The sequence below is a fragment of the Trachinotus anak genome, unplaced genomic scaffold, assembly GCF_046630095.1.
Source record: "Trachinotus anak isolate AG129_WGS33_773 ecotype Australia unplaced genomic scaffold, CSIRO_AGI_Tana_v1 ptg000004l, whole genome shotgun sequence".
Taxonomy (NCBI): Eukaryota; Metazoa; Chordata; class Actinopteri; order Carangiformes; family Carangidae; genus Trachinotus; species Trachinotus anak.
This window is the reverse complement of record NW_027273855.1, coordinates 19,046,741-19,064,086: the sequence shown is the minus strand read 5'-3', so window position 1 is coordinate 19,064,086 and position 17,346 is coordinate 19,046,741. Positions and strand designations below refer to the sequence as shown.

Sequence of the window (17,346 nt, the reverse complement as noted above, 5' to 3'; positions counted from 1 at the left end):
CCTGAAGGGCCTCTACCAACAGATGGCGCTGGTGTACAGTCAACACTGCACTGAGTGATGTAGGGGTTTAAGGATATATGACTGATCAAAAGACTCCCACTCGTCTTTATCAAGAGGGAGCAAGGAAGTAAGTTGATGTAAAGTAGAGCAGCAGTGGGAGGGTTATGGGTTATTGTCAGAAAAAAAGTGGTGGGGGGGTGGGGGGTAAGCAGAGAGATAGGAGTGAGTGCAAAGGCTACAGCTAGGGAGGCAGAGGAAGGGAGGCAGAGGAACTTTATTCTGCTGTGCCCAGGGGAGCTCATTTAAGCTGTAGGCGGACATGTTCGGGTCTGTATGACAAGACAGGTTTGATCTCTTAGACTCATTTGTCAGAGATGACTCTTCAGTTCCAGCCTTGAGTGGCCCTTATTTTGAAAGGCACTGTCTCTACTCTGGGTAATAAGCCCCGACATCCACAGTAAGTTGAAAACAAATATCTTCCTGCCACAGTACAACTATTAGTACTATCAGTATCAAAAAAACTGATAATTATCAATAACCACTGATTCATTTTCTGCAGTCAGAGTAACTGCAGTCTAAAGGGGGGAAAAAAATCAACAATAAAAAATATCTGTATGAAACAAGTGAATCTTTGTGAATGATGTCACTGAGAAAGGAAAGAAAAAAAGTCATGTGACTATGGGAACCTGAGTGATACAGGCACTAAATGTGTCTCTGTGGACAGTGCCTCGTAGACCAAAGGCAGAATTTATCAAAATTGCATTCACGTGCACAGATCTCTGAGGCCAGTTGTCAAGGCAACGGCTAAGGCTGACAGAAAAAAAAACTGCACCGTCCGTGCCATAGATGAAGATATAGATATTTGTGTATGTGCAAAACAAAAAGCAAAGCCTCGCATTTGCACACACACACAGCCCACAGCAATTAGTCCAAACAGGATAAACATTTAACTTTAATGACTGTTTACCAGCCACAGTCCCAGCCTCCCTGACAGCATGGTTATTTCACTCTCATGCAGGGACGTGTGCTAATTTCACAACTCATGTGCCCACACAATGCATGCAAAACAATTCAGCTCATGATCGAATATTAATAGATGAGAAAATGTCAAATTCTGCTTTTAATCAGCCTTAAATAATGAAGACACTGAGTATAGGGATGATGGATGTTCCTTCCTCAGTTGTGCTACAAATGATCCATGTGCTTATGATATTAGCATCAAGAATCTTGGACAATGGCGTCCTAATGTTTAGTCTACTGCCAAGAGCAGTATTTTATCCATTTATTCATCTATTCATTGCCGGCTGAGGCAAAGTGGAAAGCCCCCAAAGGGACCACTCAGTTTTTATAGAGTAAATGCTCCGTTGTGCCATTATCAACTCCCCCATCCCCTGACCCTACCCCCACCTAGCTCATTTCTGACATAAATCAAAACACACTCTGGATAATGAGGGTCTGCTTTGTCGCAGGAAAGAGTTTGTGGATTATTAGCAATTACCAACCTCAGCTCTGGAGGCTCAGCTTGTTCACAGCTGGGAATAAGCTCTCTGTACCTACAGTAATGCAGGTAGAGGACATCGTACACGAGCAAGGATAAAGATGTGCAGACATGCATGCCAGCCTCCAGATTCTGCAGCTAAATTGGGTTCTAATTATGCAATATTGGGCTGCTCTCCTTTAATCTGTGTCTGCATGTGCATACAGATTCGTATGCAAATCAATCAGTAAACTGATGATTTTGCACACAAACTGAGACTGTGCATATATGCATCCGTGCATGTGCAAGAGTGTGCACATGGCATCAAGACCACAAGGTGCAGAGCGTGTATGCAAGAGCTGCAGTGCAGCAGCATGAGCTCATCACTCTTCTCTTCTCCCCCTCCTCCTTCACTGCCCTGCCACCCCCCATCCTACCCCTCCTCTCGCTCGCCATTACATAAGTTAATGCAGCACACACCCTCATTATTCTCCAGGCAGGCGCTGTGAAGAGATGCAAAGGAATATGTCATCAAAAGTAGAAATAGACAGAAAGAGACAGGAGTTGTGTTTCTCTAAGAGCTTTCACAGTCCCCCCACTGATCACAAAGAGCAGAGCAGAAGCAGCACATGTTCTGGCCCTGCTTTAATTATACACATAATGTGCACAAAAAGGAAGAATAGGAGACATTGGAGAAACGTGACAATTTTTCCTTACATTCGCATTTTTATTTCTACTGTGAGCATTTTCCTCATCAGATGCCTCAGTAAACAGCCTGAACATGAAACGCACCCTTCTCTACAGGGGTGGAATTCTTGAGTATTAGAGTAAACAAACTGGCTTCCTCAGAAGATTAGCATTTCAAAAGCCGCACAGTTTTAAATGTGCAGTGGTAGATACTGCAGCAGAGGCAATGCTCCCGAATACATTCCCCCATAATGTTGCAACCCTGCAGCAATGGAAGGGTGAGGAGACAGTGAGACTGGAGTTTGTTCTCGAGCCTTTTCCTTATGGCCACACCACAGCAAACCATTTATTAACATCTAGTTCGAATGTCCTCTCAGCAAAACAAGGTAGCCAAACATTTACAGAAAAAGGTAATAAACAGAGAAGAAAAAAATATCTTCTCGCACAGTGCTGATGTCCCTCTGGGAGAACATGAGTGTAAATTATTCAGTGGTGTGTGGACACTGACTGCAATTTAAGCATAGAGCAGACAAAGCCTGCACATATAAAGTGCTTTAGATGCCATGTAAACCTCACATAAACCAAAGCACAAAGATGTACCAAGCTCGTTTTCCAGTCATGGACATTGATAAAAAAAAAAAAAAAAAAAAAAAAAATCCATAATGATGTATCCCTCTGTGAAAGCCAGTCCATGGAAATAGCCCGAGGATACAGATTGTTGCCGTGTAAACTTATTTTCCACCCGGTTAAGCATTTGGACAAGCATGAGTGCAAAAATAAAACTTACAAACAGTTGACCAGAAATATGGTGAATCAACTATGATCACTGACATTCGGGCTCAGCACTAGTTTGTGTGACTGTGGTCCACCACTGTAAAAAAAAAACAAAAAAAAACCAAACTATACTAACCAAACTATAATCAGAAGATTATAAACTTTAATCTCTTCCGCACCAATACTGGAAGCCAGAAAACCAGTTGACTTTTCAGTTATGGTTAACTACAGCTCATGAACTACTATACCAGCCTCTTCACATCTCCATCATCCTGACGTTTCTGACCAGAATACGACTTCCATCCTAGACACGTCTAAGCTTTTCCACCCTGGAGAGTATTTTTTCACTCACCACAGTGGAACTGCAAGCTCGTTTTGGCAGGTTGCTACTTTTCCATTACAAGCAGTTCCTCCCAACTCCCCCCAAAAAAAGACCTCACTTGTCATATAGCCAGCGTACCAAAACAGGGAACCAACAGAGGGGTCAGTGCCTGCTCTCATTTGATCTATGTGGAATCACCTACTCTCCAGCGTTAGGTCCACCATCAATTTGTGCTGATGTGCCCAGAATTAAGTCCCGTTGGAGCCATTTACCTATCACGAAGCAGCGCAGGTCTCTCTGGAGGTGTTTCAGATGCCAGTTCGTTCAGATGAGACTCTACAGCGCTTTCTCATGTGCTTCGTTCCATGGATATCCACTGTGGGACAAGGAGGTGACGAGCTCCAGATCCACACACATTAAATAAGTAATGCTCTAGTTGTCACACTGTCTGACACAGAACCAGAGTCAGATCAAATGTCCTCTAATGTCTACGGTGTCGCTGCTAGAGGATCCCTGCAGCAGTCAGATGTATATGCATCTTGTTACTCAGATAGCAGGTTAGCATCAACCCTTTTGTCACAGTAAAGTGTTGGTGGATTAGAAGCATTCCGGGGGTTTCCAACTATAATTTGCTGCTTTTTTGATTTGTCATTTTGTCATTTGTTTGTTTCCTTCCCCATGTTCCATCAGCAAAGTGGGAATAAAGGGGGCTATAAAAGGACAGATAGCAGAGATGGGCATGGAGGGGCTGGATGAGTAAGAAGGAGTTCATTTTGGACAGTTACGGCAACTCTTTTATTAAAGGAGTCGTAATCTAAAATGTTTATTTACATTTAGGTTCGCACCAATCCAACCTGCTGGATCTGGATCACGGGCCCACACCAACCTTATTCAATCAATGGATCACATATCAGATGTGACCGATCCATATCAAACACAGTTTCTTTGACAATGTCACTATAACATTTGGTCTTTCCACCCTGGGCCGCTGAGTTTTACAGGCACAATGAGCAGTGCCCGGCTTCATGTTATCTTTCACTGAGTTTGTGTATAAAGACATTTTAAATTTTGAGAAAAGGAAAGCCCCTGTATGGGAGCAGTGTTCGATATCAACAGACACTTTGAGTCAAAGTATTAGATTCTTTACTGGGTGAGAAATAGAAATGTCGGTGATAATGTTATTCATTTACGATAAAAAATGAACAGTGGCCGATTTATTGTTATCAGATTTTCAAAAGTTTAAATATCCACATTGGTACAGGCCTCAGTATTATGTATATGTGTACTATGTATACATTCTTGGATTGGTGACTGGCATAATGACAAAGATCCTTCCTGTATATTTTTAAATTTGATCCAAGAGAATCAGAACCAAAAAAAGAAAAAAAAGTATAAAAGCAGTTCAGAGAAAAAGAGACAGATTCTATAAAAGTCCTGTAAGTTTGGAAAAGTCAACTCTCAGTTACAGGAGTGTTAGAAACGAGGTGAGTATGTTTGAATTTCCTTGCACGTCTCAGGCTGAATGTAAACGCAGCAGAAAGGTACAGAGACAAAATGAACAGGTCTATGGACTTTCTATGGAACATAATGGTTATGTATGTGACAGGTTCTGTGTTCATTCACAAAGAGATTCAAATTGTGTACGTCAGAGGATATAACTGCTTTATATAACTGCTTTAGTCGTCTATGGAAAGACAAAGATAAGAAGATAATAAGGCTTAAAGGAGATAAAAAGAATGGAAAGATTATTCTTAAGTCTTTATTACCAATGTCCTTGATAAAGTAGACTGCCCTGAAAAACCTTGAAAATGTCTTTATTGTTGTCTGTCTGCCTCGTTCAGCTGTGCAGTAGTGATAATATATTTCCATGGTCCTAGAGAGGAAACCACCAGGCTTGAGCATATAGACAGGAATGTTATTTGATCAGTCAGACGTCAGAAATATCTGCACAGACTTCTGCGGTCAGTCGGAAAGACAACCACCACTTACACTGCAGGCCACTGCCATCCAAACTGGTTCATGCCAGATGGTCTCCTACCTTATAGTTCGGCTGGAAATGCAGTACTTCCACATCGCATTCCACACGGCAGTGACATCACTGGAGGCATCAGACATGCCCGAAAATAATGCGCATGGCACCAAAAGGAAGTTTCAAAAAAAGTTTCAAAAACACAAAACTGCAGCAACTCCCCCTAAAAGAGCCAGCAGAAGTACAGTCTGTGCTCACTCCCTTCTCAACCACAAATTACACCCCACATCCTTCACTTTCCATAGCAAACCCACAAAGAAGTTCATTCTTTTGCTGCTAAAGTTACTTTGTCTGCGCCTTTTCCGAAGTTCTCCCTGCCCTAGTTTATGTTGGGCTCTAGCAAGCTGCCTGATGACCAAGTAAGGTAAAGGCCCAGTACATATAGCAGAAGAAAATCATCCCTCTTCTTAACAAAAGCTCTCCACCCACAACGAAGCACACACCAGTCCTCTTTCTCCTCTCTGCAGACACCCCTTCCTTTTTGTTCCTTTTTGTGCCGTCCAATGCAATCTTTCACTCATCTGGTGCTCCCATGATGCGTGCTCCCCAGCGCTGATGGGCAGGGCCTATGCTGTGTGTTTGATGTTGCTTATTTAGGTGAACGTGAGGGAGAAAGAAAGAGAGAGAGAGAGCGAGAGAGAGAAAGAGAGAGAGAGAGATTGATAGAGATAGATAGACGGAGCATGAGAGAGCTCTCAGTCCCTGTGTGTATGGTAATACTTGGACCCATGTCCAACAATCACACTGCTCTCAGTGGGAAGGCTGTGCAGGAGGGAGGGTGAAGCCCAGTTCAGCAGCTGGGAGAGGCTGTTTCAAGTTACTACAATAACCTCGCTTTAACAACACAGCCTCAGTGCTGGGACACAATCTGAATATGTTACATTGGAGGCCAGAGCAATGTAATGAGTTACACCCAATGACCAGGATATTCCAGTGACTTGGTTAGATTAGACACGCAATGAGTTGTTCACAGTGTTTGGAAAAAAAACCAAAAAAAAAAACAGCCAAAGACCACTGAGTCATAGACTAAGATCAGCTGTTAGCAGCAGATAGAAAAAAGATTTAGTTAATTATTTACAACTAAGTAGAACACACCTTTTGAAGTCCGGGATTTGAAATGCTCCCAAAGAAATAAGTAAATAACTGAAACAAAATCTGACTAAAAAGATGGTTTTAATACCACAGGCATTTGGTACTGAGGTAGCACCTACAGCTGGGGGGATTCCCTCAAGCCTACGTTCAAAGAAGAGTTGCCAGCTCAATCTGTGATGCATTATTAATGAATCACGGACATTCTGTGTCCTTATCTTCAGAATGCTAATGCTTTTATGACAAACTATGTTTATATATGTGTGAATGCATTAGCATATAGAGCTGTGACAGAAGGCAGGTGCCTCTGGTTTTCACACATCCTCGCGGCATCTGCACAGTCTGCAAACACAACTGGTTAAATCTCTCTGGTGTAGCAGGAAGATAAAGGACCAAAAATACTCTCAGCTCTTTTCTGCACAAATCCAAAACCTGGTATCTAAATTATGTTGTATAAGAGGAAGGTAGCAATTCTGACGAGCTACAGTCCCCTGAAGCTGAAATTGCAGCTTGAAATACAGATGTGAGATTACAGAGCATCAGACACAGGGTAAATTAAGCCAACGGTGAAGACCACCCAAACATTCAAGCACCTTTATCATTCACCCCTGTGCTTTTCTTTACATGCTCAACACATTATGGTTGTCTTGTGCTCAATATGAATCTCAGTTTGATAAGCATCAGATATCTGTGTCATGATAGGCAGTAAAACACAAGTGTTTTTTTTATGGTCTCAACACAGCAGCAGGGGGATGGGGTGAGTAATTTACACAGCGTGTGAGAGTGAGAGTGTGAGAGAGGAGTGTGCACCTTTTAAACCTACCTAGAAGCTGTGAAAAACAGAAGTCAGTGTTGAAACCTCTAATAAGTTGTGTTCAAAGAAAAGGAAACCAATCAGTCATCTTCCAGCTGCTACACAGTAGATTTTGCATCCTCGGATTTAATGCTGTGATTTACAGTTTTGAAGTATCACCAAAAGCCATTAAATCAAATCTGATTATATGATCGGCATGGTGCGGAGAAAGACGCCAAATTCCCAAAACACATTACAGATTCATAAACTATAGATTCGAGCTGCCAAACTTGATGTGATGCTGCACAGCTAGACTCGCCAATCAGGCGTAGATTATGCAGTAGGTGAAAGGTGAATGAGGGAAGGTCCCAGTGGGGCAGAGATGAATGAATTCAGTCAGAGCCAGCTCATCTTGTTGTTTTCAGCAGTGCCAACACTAAACAGACAACCGACACAAACAAGATCATTCTGAGCGCCAAGTTACTTAACCAAGTGCTTCTACAAAATAACAGCCGTAACCCAGTTCTCTCTTAAGTAAATCGATAATGGCTCAGCCAGCTCACGCACCCCTGAGTAATGTCTCTCTCTCTCTCTCTCTCTCTCTCTGTCAGCCAGTATGTCAGCATGCAGAGCTGAGCAGCACAACAGTTCCTCTATCAATCAGCCATGCTTGAAGTAATTCCAGAGTCTGTTTTAAAACATACTGATTGCTTTACATTGGGAGTCCCTCAACACAGGGAGAGGCATCAACACACTGACAAACGGGACTGCAAAATGCAACCAGTTTGAAAAACGTACCTCTTGTAAAAGTTGTTGTGTGGGTGCAAACACAGCACATGCCAGTAATCTAGGCAAAATGCTTTGAACTTCCACATCCTCAGCTCAGAAAATCAACAGGGCAGGACAGCAGTGGGATCCAACAACATTAAAAGGCACCATGGTACCAGAAGCACAGGACCCTGCTCATTTCTTCAGCAGTGAATCCCTTTGCATGGATATGGGATCTGTCGTCCTCTGGAGCTCCAGGCCTCGCGACTCTACTGCCGCTGAATAACAGCCTGAGTGGTTTTAACCCGCCCAGAACAACCACATCACTCCTGGACCTGTCTCAGTCATCGCCAACCCAGAAAGCCAGGCCTGTCAGGAACCCTCTATAGGAGAGATTTGGACCCAGTATTAATGCTCGGGATCCACCTCCCAAAAATAAGCTCTATATTGGCTGCTTCGGCTCCGTTTTAGCTCCTATCCAGGTCAGTCAGTCCGTCCTCTGTGCCGGTCCCTCCACACAGTGCGTCAGCCCAGGATCCTCTGAGACATCATGGCTACATCCGAAGCTCTGCACCGCTCCAGCAGGCACAGGTAGTGGAATGTGTGGGAGCGCGGAGATGAGGAGGAATCCTCCAAAACTCGCTCATCTCTGTTTGAACAGGCGCAGACGCAACAGTGATCATTAAAGGCCTCCTCTTCTGTCTCCTCCTCTCGCTGTAAGCACAAAGTTTCTCATGAGTGGAGAGACTGGGTCCTTTCTCGCACTCTCAGCGTGGTAATGCTTCAGCCTAACGCCATCCTCCTCCTCCTCCTCCTCCTCCTTTCCTCCTTCCACTGGTGAAATGCTGAAGCTTCTCTCCTCCTATCTCTGTCCCCTTCTCCTGATCCTCTCCCTCTTACTCTCTCCGTTTCCCTCTTACAGCTGCTGCCATCCACACAGGACCTCCCAGAAATGTGCCGATTCTGGTTGCTGGGCAACACTACCATACTACTGAAGCTTCAAATGGAAGCCTAGCAGAGCAGCTTGTGATTGGTCGAGTGTTAAGCGGGGAGGGGCTGCTGCAATGTTGTATGACCACATGAGTTTATTCAAATGCTTTGTTGAAATAAATATGGGCTTGAAGTGCTCTCATGTTTTGTCAATGTCTATTAAAGGAGAGGAAATGCTGCTGTTTTTTTTTTGACTCATCAAGGTCATGGAAGCATTACAGAAAATACAATTGCAACTAGATAACTTGTGCAAATGCTCATTTACGGTCAATAGAGCAATTCATGAACTGAATTAAATGATTGAGATAGGAATGGTGGAGGAATACAGAAATTTCTGCTTCTGCGCATAAGGAGGCAAGTGTGTTAAACCTGAATCAAAGAGGTGTGTGTTCTCAATAGAAACATGTTGGTGTGTGAGCTGCAGTGCTTAGCAAAGCTATAAGACTTATACACAAGCTGCCGCTGTCTTTTCTTGGTAAAGAGGGGGAAGCGGGGGGGGGGGGGGGGGGGGTTGCATCTGAACACAAGCACAGTGCTGCTCTTTCTCTGGCTGAGATGCGGTGCCACACTGCAGTGCCACCCAGTCCCAGCAGTCATGGGAAAGGGGTGTGGAGGGGCCTCTCATCAATATTCAGCCACTGTCAGTGTCCAAACACACAAACACTGAAAATGCTGCATATTTGCACAAACAAGTAGACTCGGCTCTGCATACACACTGACACAAATAAACAAACATGCAATAATGTGAGTGCATATTTACACATCAACACACTAATTGGTATAGTCAGATCTGTTTCGTCTGACAAGTCATCTCCGCATGACTCTTTTCACACACACCTCCTGGCACGATATGGGCTTCCTCTGTTTTCCCAAGCCACCATATAGAAAGGCCAGAGCAGCACAAAGACTATACTGTGTGAACAGCAGGGACACCGAGGAATTAATTCATCTTCACACCATTCATCAGCCTTTTGTCACAACTCAGGCCCCCTGATTTAAACACATCTCACAGAAAATGACCACACACTGGCAGAGTCTTTTATCTGCGCTCTTCATCTCAATTTGCCTTGATGAGAAATTGCTTTTCCGAGACTTAGCATTTCAAATTCTCCCTACATAACAAGTGTGATTATCCTTGTTTAACTTTCTGCACTCAGAAAATCAGAGAAGTTAGCACAGATTATCAGATAATATTTAAAGATAGGGGGATAACGCTTGAGATAAAATCCACCAACCACAATCAAGGGCCACGGTTAAAAGAAAGGCAAGTACACTTAAAAACATATCTCTCACTGCTTCCAAATGCTCACTGTGCCTGTTGTTCCTCACGTGGGTCACGCCAGATGGAGAAGCCTTTTAGTTCCCTGTTTCTAATTCACGTGAGGTTGCCCTGAGTGGTGAGTGTGGGTGAAATCCCCAATGTTTCTGCGAGTCTGTCAAAAGCAAAGAAGAGCAATTACTGCAGCACTAACTGGCATTAAACGCAGATGTCTCTGATTCAAGCGCACATGACAGGCTATTATTTGTTTTTATAGGATAAAGAGCTGAGAGAAAGTGCGTATACGAGTGCACCAGGATCTGCTCTAATGAGTAGATAGATTGTTTCTACATGGCATGCACTGGCATGTCCATACATGTGGCAAATTGCTGTGTGTGTGAGCAGAGAACTGCCCGCTTAATGAACATTCTTTCCACTTATCACAATGCATGCCTCCACGAACACCTACGTTTTGCTAGGTGTGGGTAAATACATGCAAGCTGTCAGTATTTTTCAGTGTTTGACAGGGGCACTCTGTTTACAGCGACAGGTGTGAACTACTTCCAACCTGTTCTTTTATTTCAGAGACATTTTTTAAACAGTTAAGTGGGAAGCAAGGGAAAACATGGGAGGAGGTGGGCAACAGGTGAGCGTAAAAGATACTTAACAGATTCAACTCTGAGACGTCACAGCCACATAATTACATGGTGAAGTGCGTCAGACCAATAGGCCACCAGGACTCACCCAAAAACCATCACTTTTAATGCTCCCCCCTGACTTTGTGATGTCAGTACAAGCCCTGAAAACCAATGTCAGTGCATTTCTGGAGAGGACAGAGTCAAGGTCAGTTATCAAATGGGTTGCATGAAGCTGAAGAATGTGTTTGTAATTCAAAAAATATTGCAAAAGGTCCAGTAAGGATATAAAAAAATAAAAAATAAGACAAGTACTTCATTTCCTCCTGACAGAAATCCACACTGCACTGCAGGTGGATCAATATGAATCTACACTCCCACAGAGATCAAAAGGCTATAAAACACAGAAAATCATATCTGCTCAGCCATCAATCTGAATAAATGACCTCATGCGAAAAGCCTCGGGACAAGTCCTTATTGTCTCTCTGTGTCTCGTGCATCATACTGTGGTACACTGACACAGATATTGAGCACCACAGTGCAGGGTGTCCACTTCTCCCTGCGACTGACCCAGTCAATTACTGATAAGTTGCCCTAAGGATTTCACCATTACCTGCTCTGAGTGAGAGATGTGCAGTCAATAAACACTTCAGCAGAAAATGGCCTACTGCAGAAAATCTTCTGGTCACCTGATGAACGGATGGTATGAAATGGAGGTGAGTGGAAAGAGTGGACAGTGAGTCCCATTCAGGTTGTTAAATACACTGGTTAAACAATGCATGGAGGAGAAGCTTCAGCAAGAATAATGATCATATACACACATGCAATAAGATAACAGTTATGGGTGGACCTTAAAATTGCTATCATGCCCACAAGGATTACTAATACCCTTAATGACCTCAAAAATTAATAACCTAACCCTACCCATGACCCTCTGTTTGTCCTGTTATCCTGTTATCCTAAAAACGGATCCATCCAAAAGGGGTAGATAGCAGAGGATATAATATTAACCTTCATAGATCATAGAGAAAAAGCTATGTCATGCTCTACTAAAAATCCATAAAGACATCACGATAACTGGGATTTCACTAAGTACATAAAAGAACATGAGCACATAATAATGTGAAGGACAGCCTCTCTGAAAGAATGTGTTAGAAAAGTTCACCCCCTGGTGGTAGATCGGAGTAGCTTCCGTGCTTTCAGAGCCCGTCAGCCAACGAGATGATGTGATCGGGGGGAATGAGGACTCTGTCAGGCATGCTGATTCACTCAGAGCACATCAACACAACACATAATGGAAATTCACTTATTTCTTATTCATACGGCATCAGAGAGGCATTCAATAAATGGCAGACCTCAGACCTCTGGCGGCTCACTTGGACATGTTTACATAAAAAAGATTTTAGATCATTAAACGCAACTTATGGCCGCTGAATGGAAACTGCAGTTGAGAGTGTGCGGCAGGGTGACTCATGAGATTGATTTATACCACCAAACTTACACTCTGCCGCTCTGATGTGACACACACTTATGCCTCCTCTTCTGTTCGGGATGAAAAACAAATTCCTGCAGTGAGCAGGGAGATACCAACACTGACAGAGAGGGAGGCACAAAAGATCTCAGTCGCATGTTAGTTTATACTACAGGGCAGATAATATCATTTTACAGAGGAGTTCTGGGAAGATCATCTTACATGAAAGTTAGCACAGTTTGAGTGAGCACAAGCTCTTGTATCACACAGTGTACAGTACAGCTGTGTAGCCGCCAGTATGAAAGAAATCTTGCAGAAGATAGGAGGAGAAGGAGGGTGAGGAGACAAAATGAAGAGGAGAAAGAAAGAGACAGGGAGGACAAGGGGAGGGGGGGGGTCCATAATAACAGCAGACTCACTCTTCCAGCTTTGGCTTTGTATTTGAGGAGAAAGCACAAGCAGAGCAACAAACAGCAAAGCTAAAGAAAAAGAAAACAAAGGAGGCAGAAAAATTCTCTGTGGCTGGTTGGAGGTGGATCCCATAGTCTTCAGTCTCTGCCAGCGAACTTTAAGGCCTTTCATAACCTCGGGGCAGAACCGATGAAGAACACCATCTCCCCTGTCAAAGAGGGTACACTTAGACCTCGGATCACTAGCACAGAGCACGTGTCCAACAGAGCAGGAAGTCCACCGCTCAAGTGTCCTGTGAAATATAGAGGAAGACCGTATCTTCTTTCATAACCAAAAGAATGATATGGCTTGTGGAATGATGTGTACAGGTTTATAACTGACCCACTGTTACCACATTGCTATGATTCACCATTCGAAATCCCTGATAGGATTAGCACGTCTTGTACGAAGTAAGCAAACACAGCACATACAGAAAGTCCAGAGTCATGAGAGCAAAAAAATGCATAGACAGAATATACTGTATAAGCATGAGTCACTCCATACGCACTCTGCAGAAACAGCTTATTTCTATTATGAAACAGTGAATCTGAATCCATGGAAAATAAGAATAAACATGTCAGATAATGTGCTCAATGATATCTTGGTGTGCTTATTATTATATAACATTGTTGCTGATAAACATATCCTCATATCTGTTTTTATTTCTGCCAGAGGAACAAAATGTTCTGAAGATGCATCCTTTTCTGATGCAACCAACTCTCCTCCGTGCTGTCGCTTCTGATGCTGCTATTGGCAAAGGCAGGGGCTTATTATGGGCTGTTTCAAACCACGGATGCATCAGCACTAGCTTTTCCCCTGAAGAAACTTGAACTCACTGAGATGTGCCCTCGAGAGCCCAACAGATCCCATTGGTTTGATAATCCTTACACATGGCTGACACAGCTCCAGCTGCAAACTCAGCCAACTCGGTGCCAGCCTACAGATGTCCAGCTGCTGACGCTTTAGTGTGCAAATGACAGCCTATGAGCTGATCGAGCTTAGCCTTAGCCAAGTTTGTGCTATTGGCAAGAGCCAAAATGCTACTGTAGCACTGGTGGGGAAAATGGTACAGTAAGCTGCTTTACTATCTGAGCTTTTTTTACACCTCCAATGTCAAAACACCTTTTGTAATCCATTCTTATCTATCCATGATCCGTTATTCGAAATTCTGTTAGTCAGTGAACATCCCTGACGGAGCAGGAGAGGAAATGTCAGGCTGTGAATGTCCTGTCTCTGTCAAAGTGAATAAGACGGGATCAAGCAGTTGATCAATACACACACTTTACAGTCCTTGGCATAAAAACCGAACTAAGAATGTTGTAATGACCATAATTATGTTCATTTCACAGAATGGCAGCCGTCATTTATTACAGTGTACAGCTACTGTAGCTAGACAAGTGAAAAATCAAAGGGTTATTATGATGACAGGCCTGTGCATACATACAGCATGTATCCCTGCTTTAACAAGTGACTCACTTCCTGCTCTGTAGCACTATGCCCCCATCCACTGATGCTATATGAACTGACAGCATGTTCTGTGCCAACCCATGTGCTGGCAATGCCATGCATGGAACTCAGTTGTTGTCTTATGTAATAGCTGCACGCATCCTACAGTTGCTCTCTCAAATGGAGGCATATTCAGAGTTATGCTAGCAGTTGTCTTTGTCCTCGCACAGTCTGCTGTCAAAGGCTCAGGCTCAAAGTGTAGGAACGTGCTGTCAGTGCCTTACAGCTCTGGTGACGCACTCACTTTTTCATCAGAGCTGGCGTCACTTAAACAGGGCCATCACATTAAGAACCTCTCGGCCAATAATAGGAAATTTGTAACAGCTTTACGGCTTGAACCCCCTCTGAGAATGCGTGACATTATTTAAATGAAGGGTAAAGCCCAATGATGTTTATTGGCCACCTTGTCCATGCAAGTGTTATATACTCAGCGTGCAGAGAAAAAGTGATCACGAATCCCCGAAAATAAACCATGCACAAAGATCAAACCTCCTGCATAGAAATGTCATGGATAATAGGATTACCAAGAATTTGGTTTAAAAAAAAAAAGTGTACACAACTCATCTTTCATGATTTGGAATAACTAAAATTTACATATTGTCAGAAAGCAGTTATTCCTTTTTCATGAACCAACAACTACTGCACAACGAAGCTGGGCAGAAATACCGTTGCAAAGTATCTACACATCCATGACACGCAGATGAAACACAGTCAGTCAACTCATGAACTGTGGATTTTTACAATACCATGATTTTTTAAATTTTTTTGTTTCTATTTCACAAAATACATACCGGTTAAAATTTTGTTATCACACCATGTGACGATTTTGCTTTATGCAGTGTTAACATACAGTGCGCTCCCCTGCTGTGAAGCTCAGCTGCAGAGAGCTCTGCACCAGTAAACTGTATGACAACCAGTTACCTAAACTCTCTGTCAGATGGCTTAACACATGTCGGCACATTAACAGACACGGTTTGATGATGCCTCAGTTACTCCATCTTCCATCTTCATCTTCAGCTTCCCTTGCATGAAAAGTATGCATTTTCAGGACAGTAAGCCTCCACTGTGCTAAACTGAACACAATCCACTTCACATTATTTTAACCCAAGGCAACCCCTGCATCCCTTGAGGCCAGAGCAGTGAAGTGTAGTATCTTTAAAGGCCAAACTCAGGATGTCCTGCTCTTGGCCTTCCAGTGCTGTAGGCCCAGCATTAGAATTCCAGAAGGACCGGAGCTGCCAGTGATGATGAAATGACATTTAGAAGAGAACAGACTCATCCCGCTCCAGATCCTAATCAAAGGAGTACTGACCAGAGACTGGGAGCCTCAGTCTGTTTGACAAACGGGAAAAGGCAACATACTACTGTCAATCTGCAGCACATCTCCTCTGCCCTTTAACAACAACTGAAATAAATGTTTCACAAAGTCATTGATTTGCACCAGGCTTTCACCTTCCTGAGCTCTGGCTCTCGGCCCGGTCACGTGACTTTCTGTGGTTAAAGCTTTCCTTGGACTGAGGCTGTGAGGAAACAGGGTGGAAATAAATCAGCCACTATCTCAGAGCCACAGACAGATGGAAATGTTCAACTGCCTGTTATGCAACAACAAAAACAGAATCAATCATGTAATAAAATTATAATTAGTGGTACACTAAAGGAACTTGGGAATCTGAGGACTGTATTCATGCATTACTGTGTGTCGCACACACGGAAACAAGGCAGAGAATTAAGCCAGTGAATGGCAGCGGGATATTGTCTGTGAAGGACTCAGTGGAGACCCGTGAAGGTCTCATATTCATTAAGATGACTGATCCCCATGTATGGTATTAGATCATGACATGACAGGGTAGTTCAGCTCAACGTTATGCACCAGCTGGTAAGCAAATGTGTGAAAAATGCAAGTGTTCACGTACACGGTTACACTTGCGGGGCTGTAAAGGAATCTAGACGGTCCCACATGATGCAGACAACACACACTACAACAAGGGGAACAAACTTAAATGTGCCTCTGCGGAGAAATAAGGCAGGAGAATGCTTATTCAGCCAAATACTGACGGTGTTGTGTAGTAGGTAAGGATACAATGTGTGCAGAAAAATCTTCTACCAAAAATACAAACCCTAACAAAAACAACACAACATCATTTTTGTCTTTCCTTTCCTCCCAGCAGAACTGACTCATGATTTAGTGAAGGAGAAATACAAGGTTTCCACACACAGACTGTAGGACTCATCGCCATCCCAAAAATAACAGCTCAGAACCAGCCGCATTTTACACACACACACACACACACACACACACACACACACATTTGAGCAATACCACACATACACGTACACATTGTACCAATCACACACAAGAACACACTCACACCCACAAATATACGGCAGAAGCTGCGAGGAACTCATGTGCCCTGTAAGAACTGTCACAGCATCATCCAGAAATGAGTCATTTTCCCCCTCAGCCCCCCGAGGCTCCAAAACCATCGCTCACATGACTCTGTTGTGGTTTCAGTCATAATGTAAGGCTCTCAAATAAATACACAAAACAACACTCAGGTTTCAACACTTTGTATGAGGACGCATAGTAATGATTGATCTCGTTGAAATATGAGCGTCTCATTCACACAAACTGATCTCGCCACCCCTCCCCGGGAGAGGGACGTTGTTTACTAAGAGCACAGGAAGGGAACATGAGAGAACAGAGCAAGGTCTGGATGCTATAGGTGACTCAGCATAGCCAATGGAGAGGTAGACACCGTGTTTTCCACCACCTCCTCCCACTCGACGGCTTGTCTCCATGAATGGGAGCTACACCAGTGCCGCCCAGGGTGGCGAGCCCGCCCGTCTGCCTGCCCAACACCATTCACACTAAGCATGCTACTCACATGTCGTAGAGCCGGTAACCCATGGCAGAGCCCGGTCTGCTTGAGTGGGACCCGGGGTCTCGCGTCCGTCTGGGGTCTGTGCTGCTCACCACGGCGCGCCACACGCTTGGCTTGTCCATCCTGTATGCTGGTCAATGGGACTCGACGGTGGGACGGCGTGCACACACAGGCTCCCTCACATTCACTCTCCCTCTCCCTCCCAGTCACAAACA

General features: G+C 43.7%; 1 protein-coding gene across 8 annotated transcripts in view; it reads right to left on the bottom strand.

Annotated features, from left to right (window-relative positions):
• Positions 1 to 17,346, bottom strand: part of iqsec1a (IQ motif and Sec7 domain ArfGEF 1a) — a 91,240-nt gene that overhangs the window by 33,462 nt on the left and 40,432 nt on the right. Inside the window, exon 1 of one of the 8 annotated variants that reach the window (XM_071476678.1) lies at positions 17,135 to 17,340. The exons of 4 other annotated variants lie outside the window; for them this stretch is intronic. In XM_071476678.1, coding sequence (XP_071332779.1) covers positions 17,135 to 17,253 — 119 coding nt within the window. In that variant the 5' untranslated portion in view covers positions 17,254 to 17,340. Of the gene's footprint in view, positions 1 to 5,298; positions 5,712 to 7,969; positions 8,742 to 17,134; positions 17,341 to 17,346 lie in introns of those variants that run through there. 3 more of the 8 variants (XM_071476672.1, XM_071476674.1, XM_071476675.1) reach the window with 3 other exon arrangements.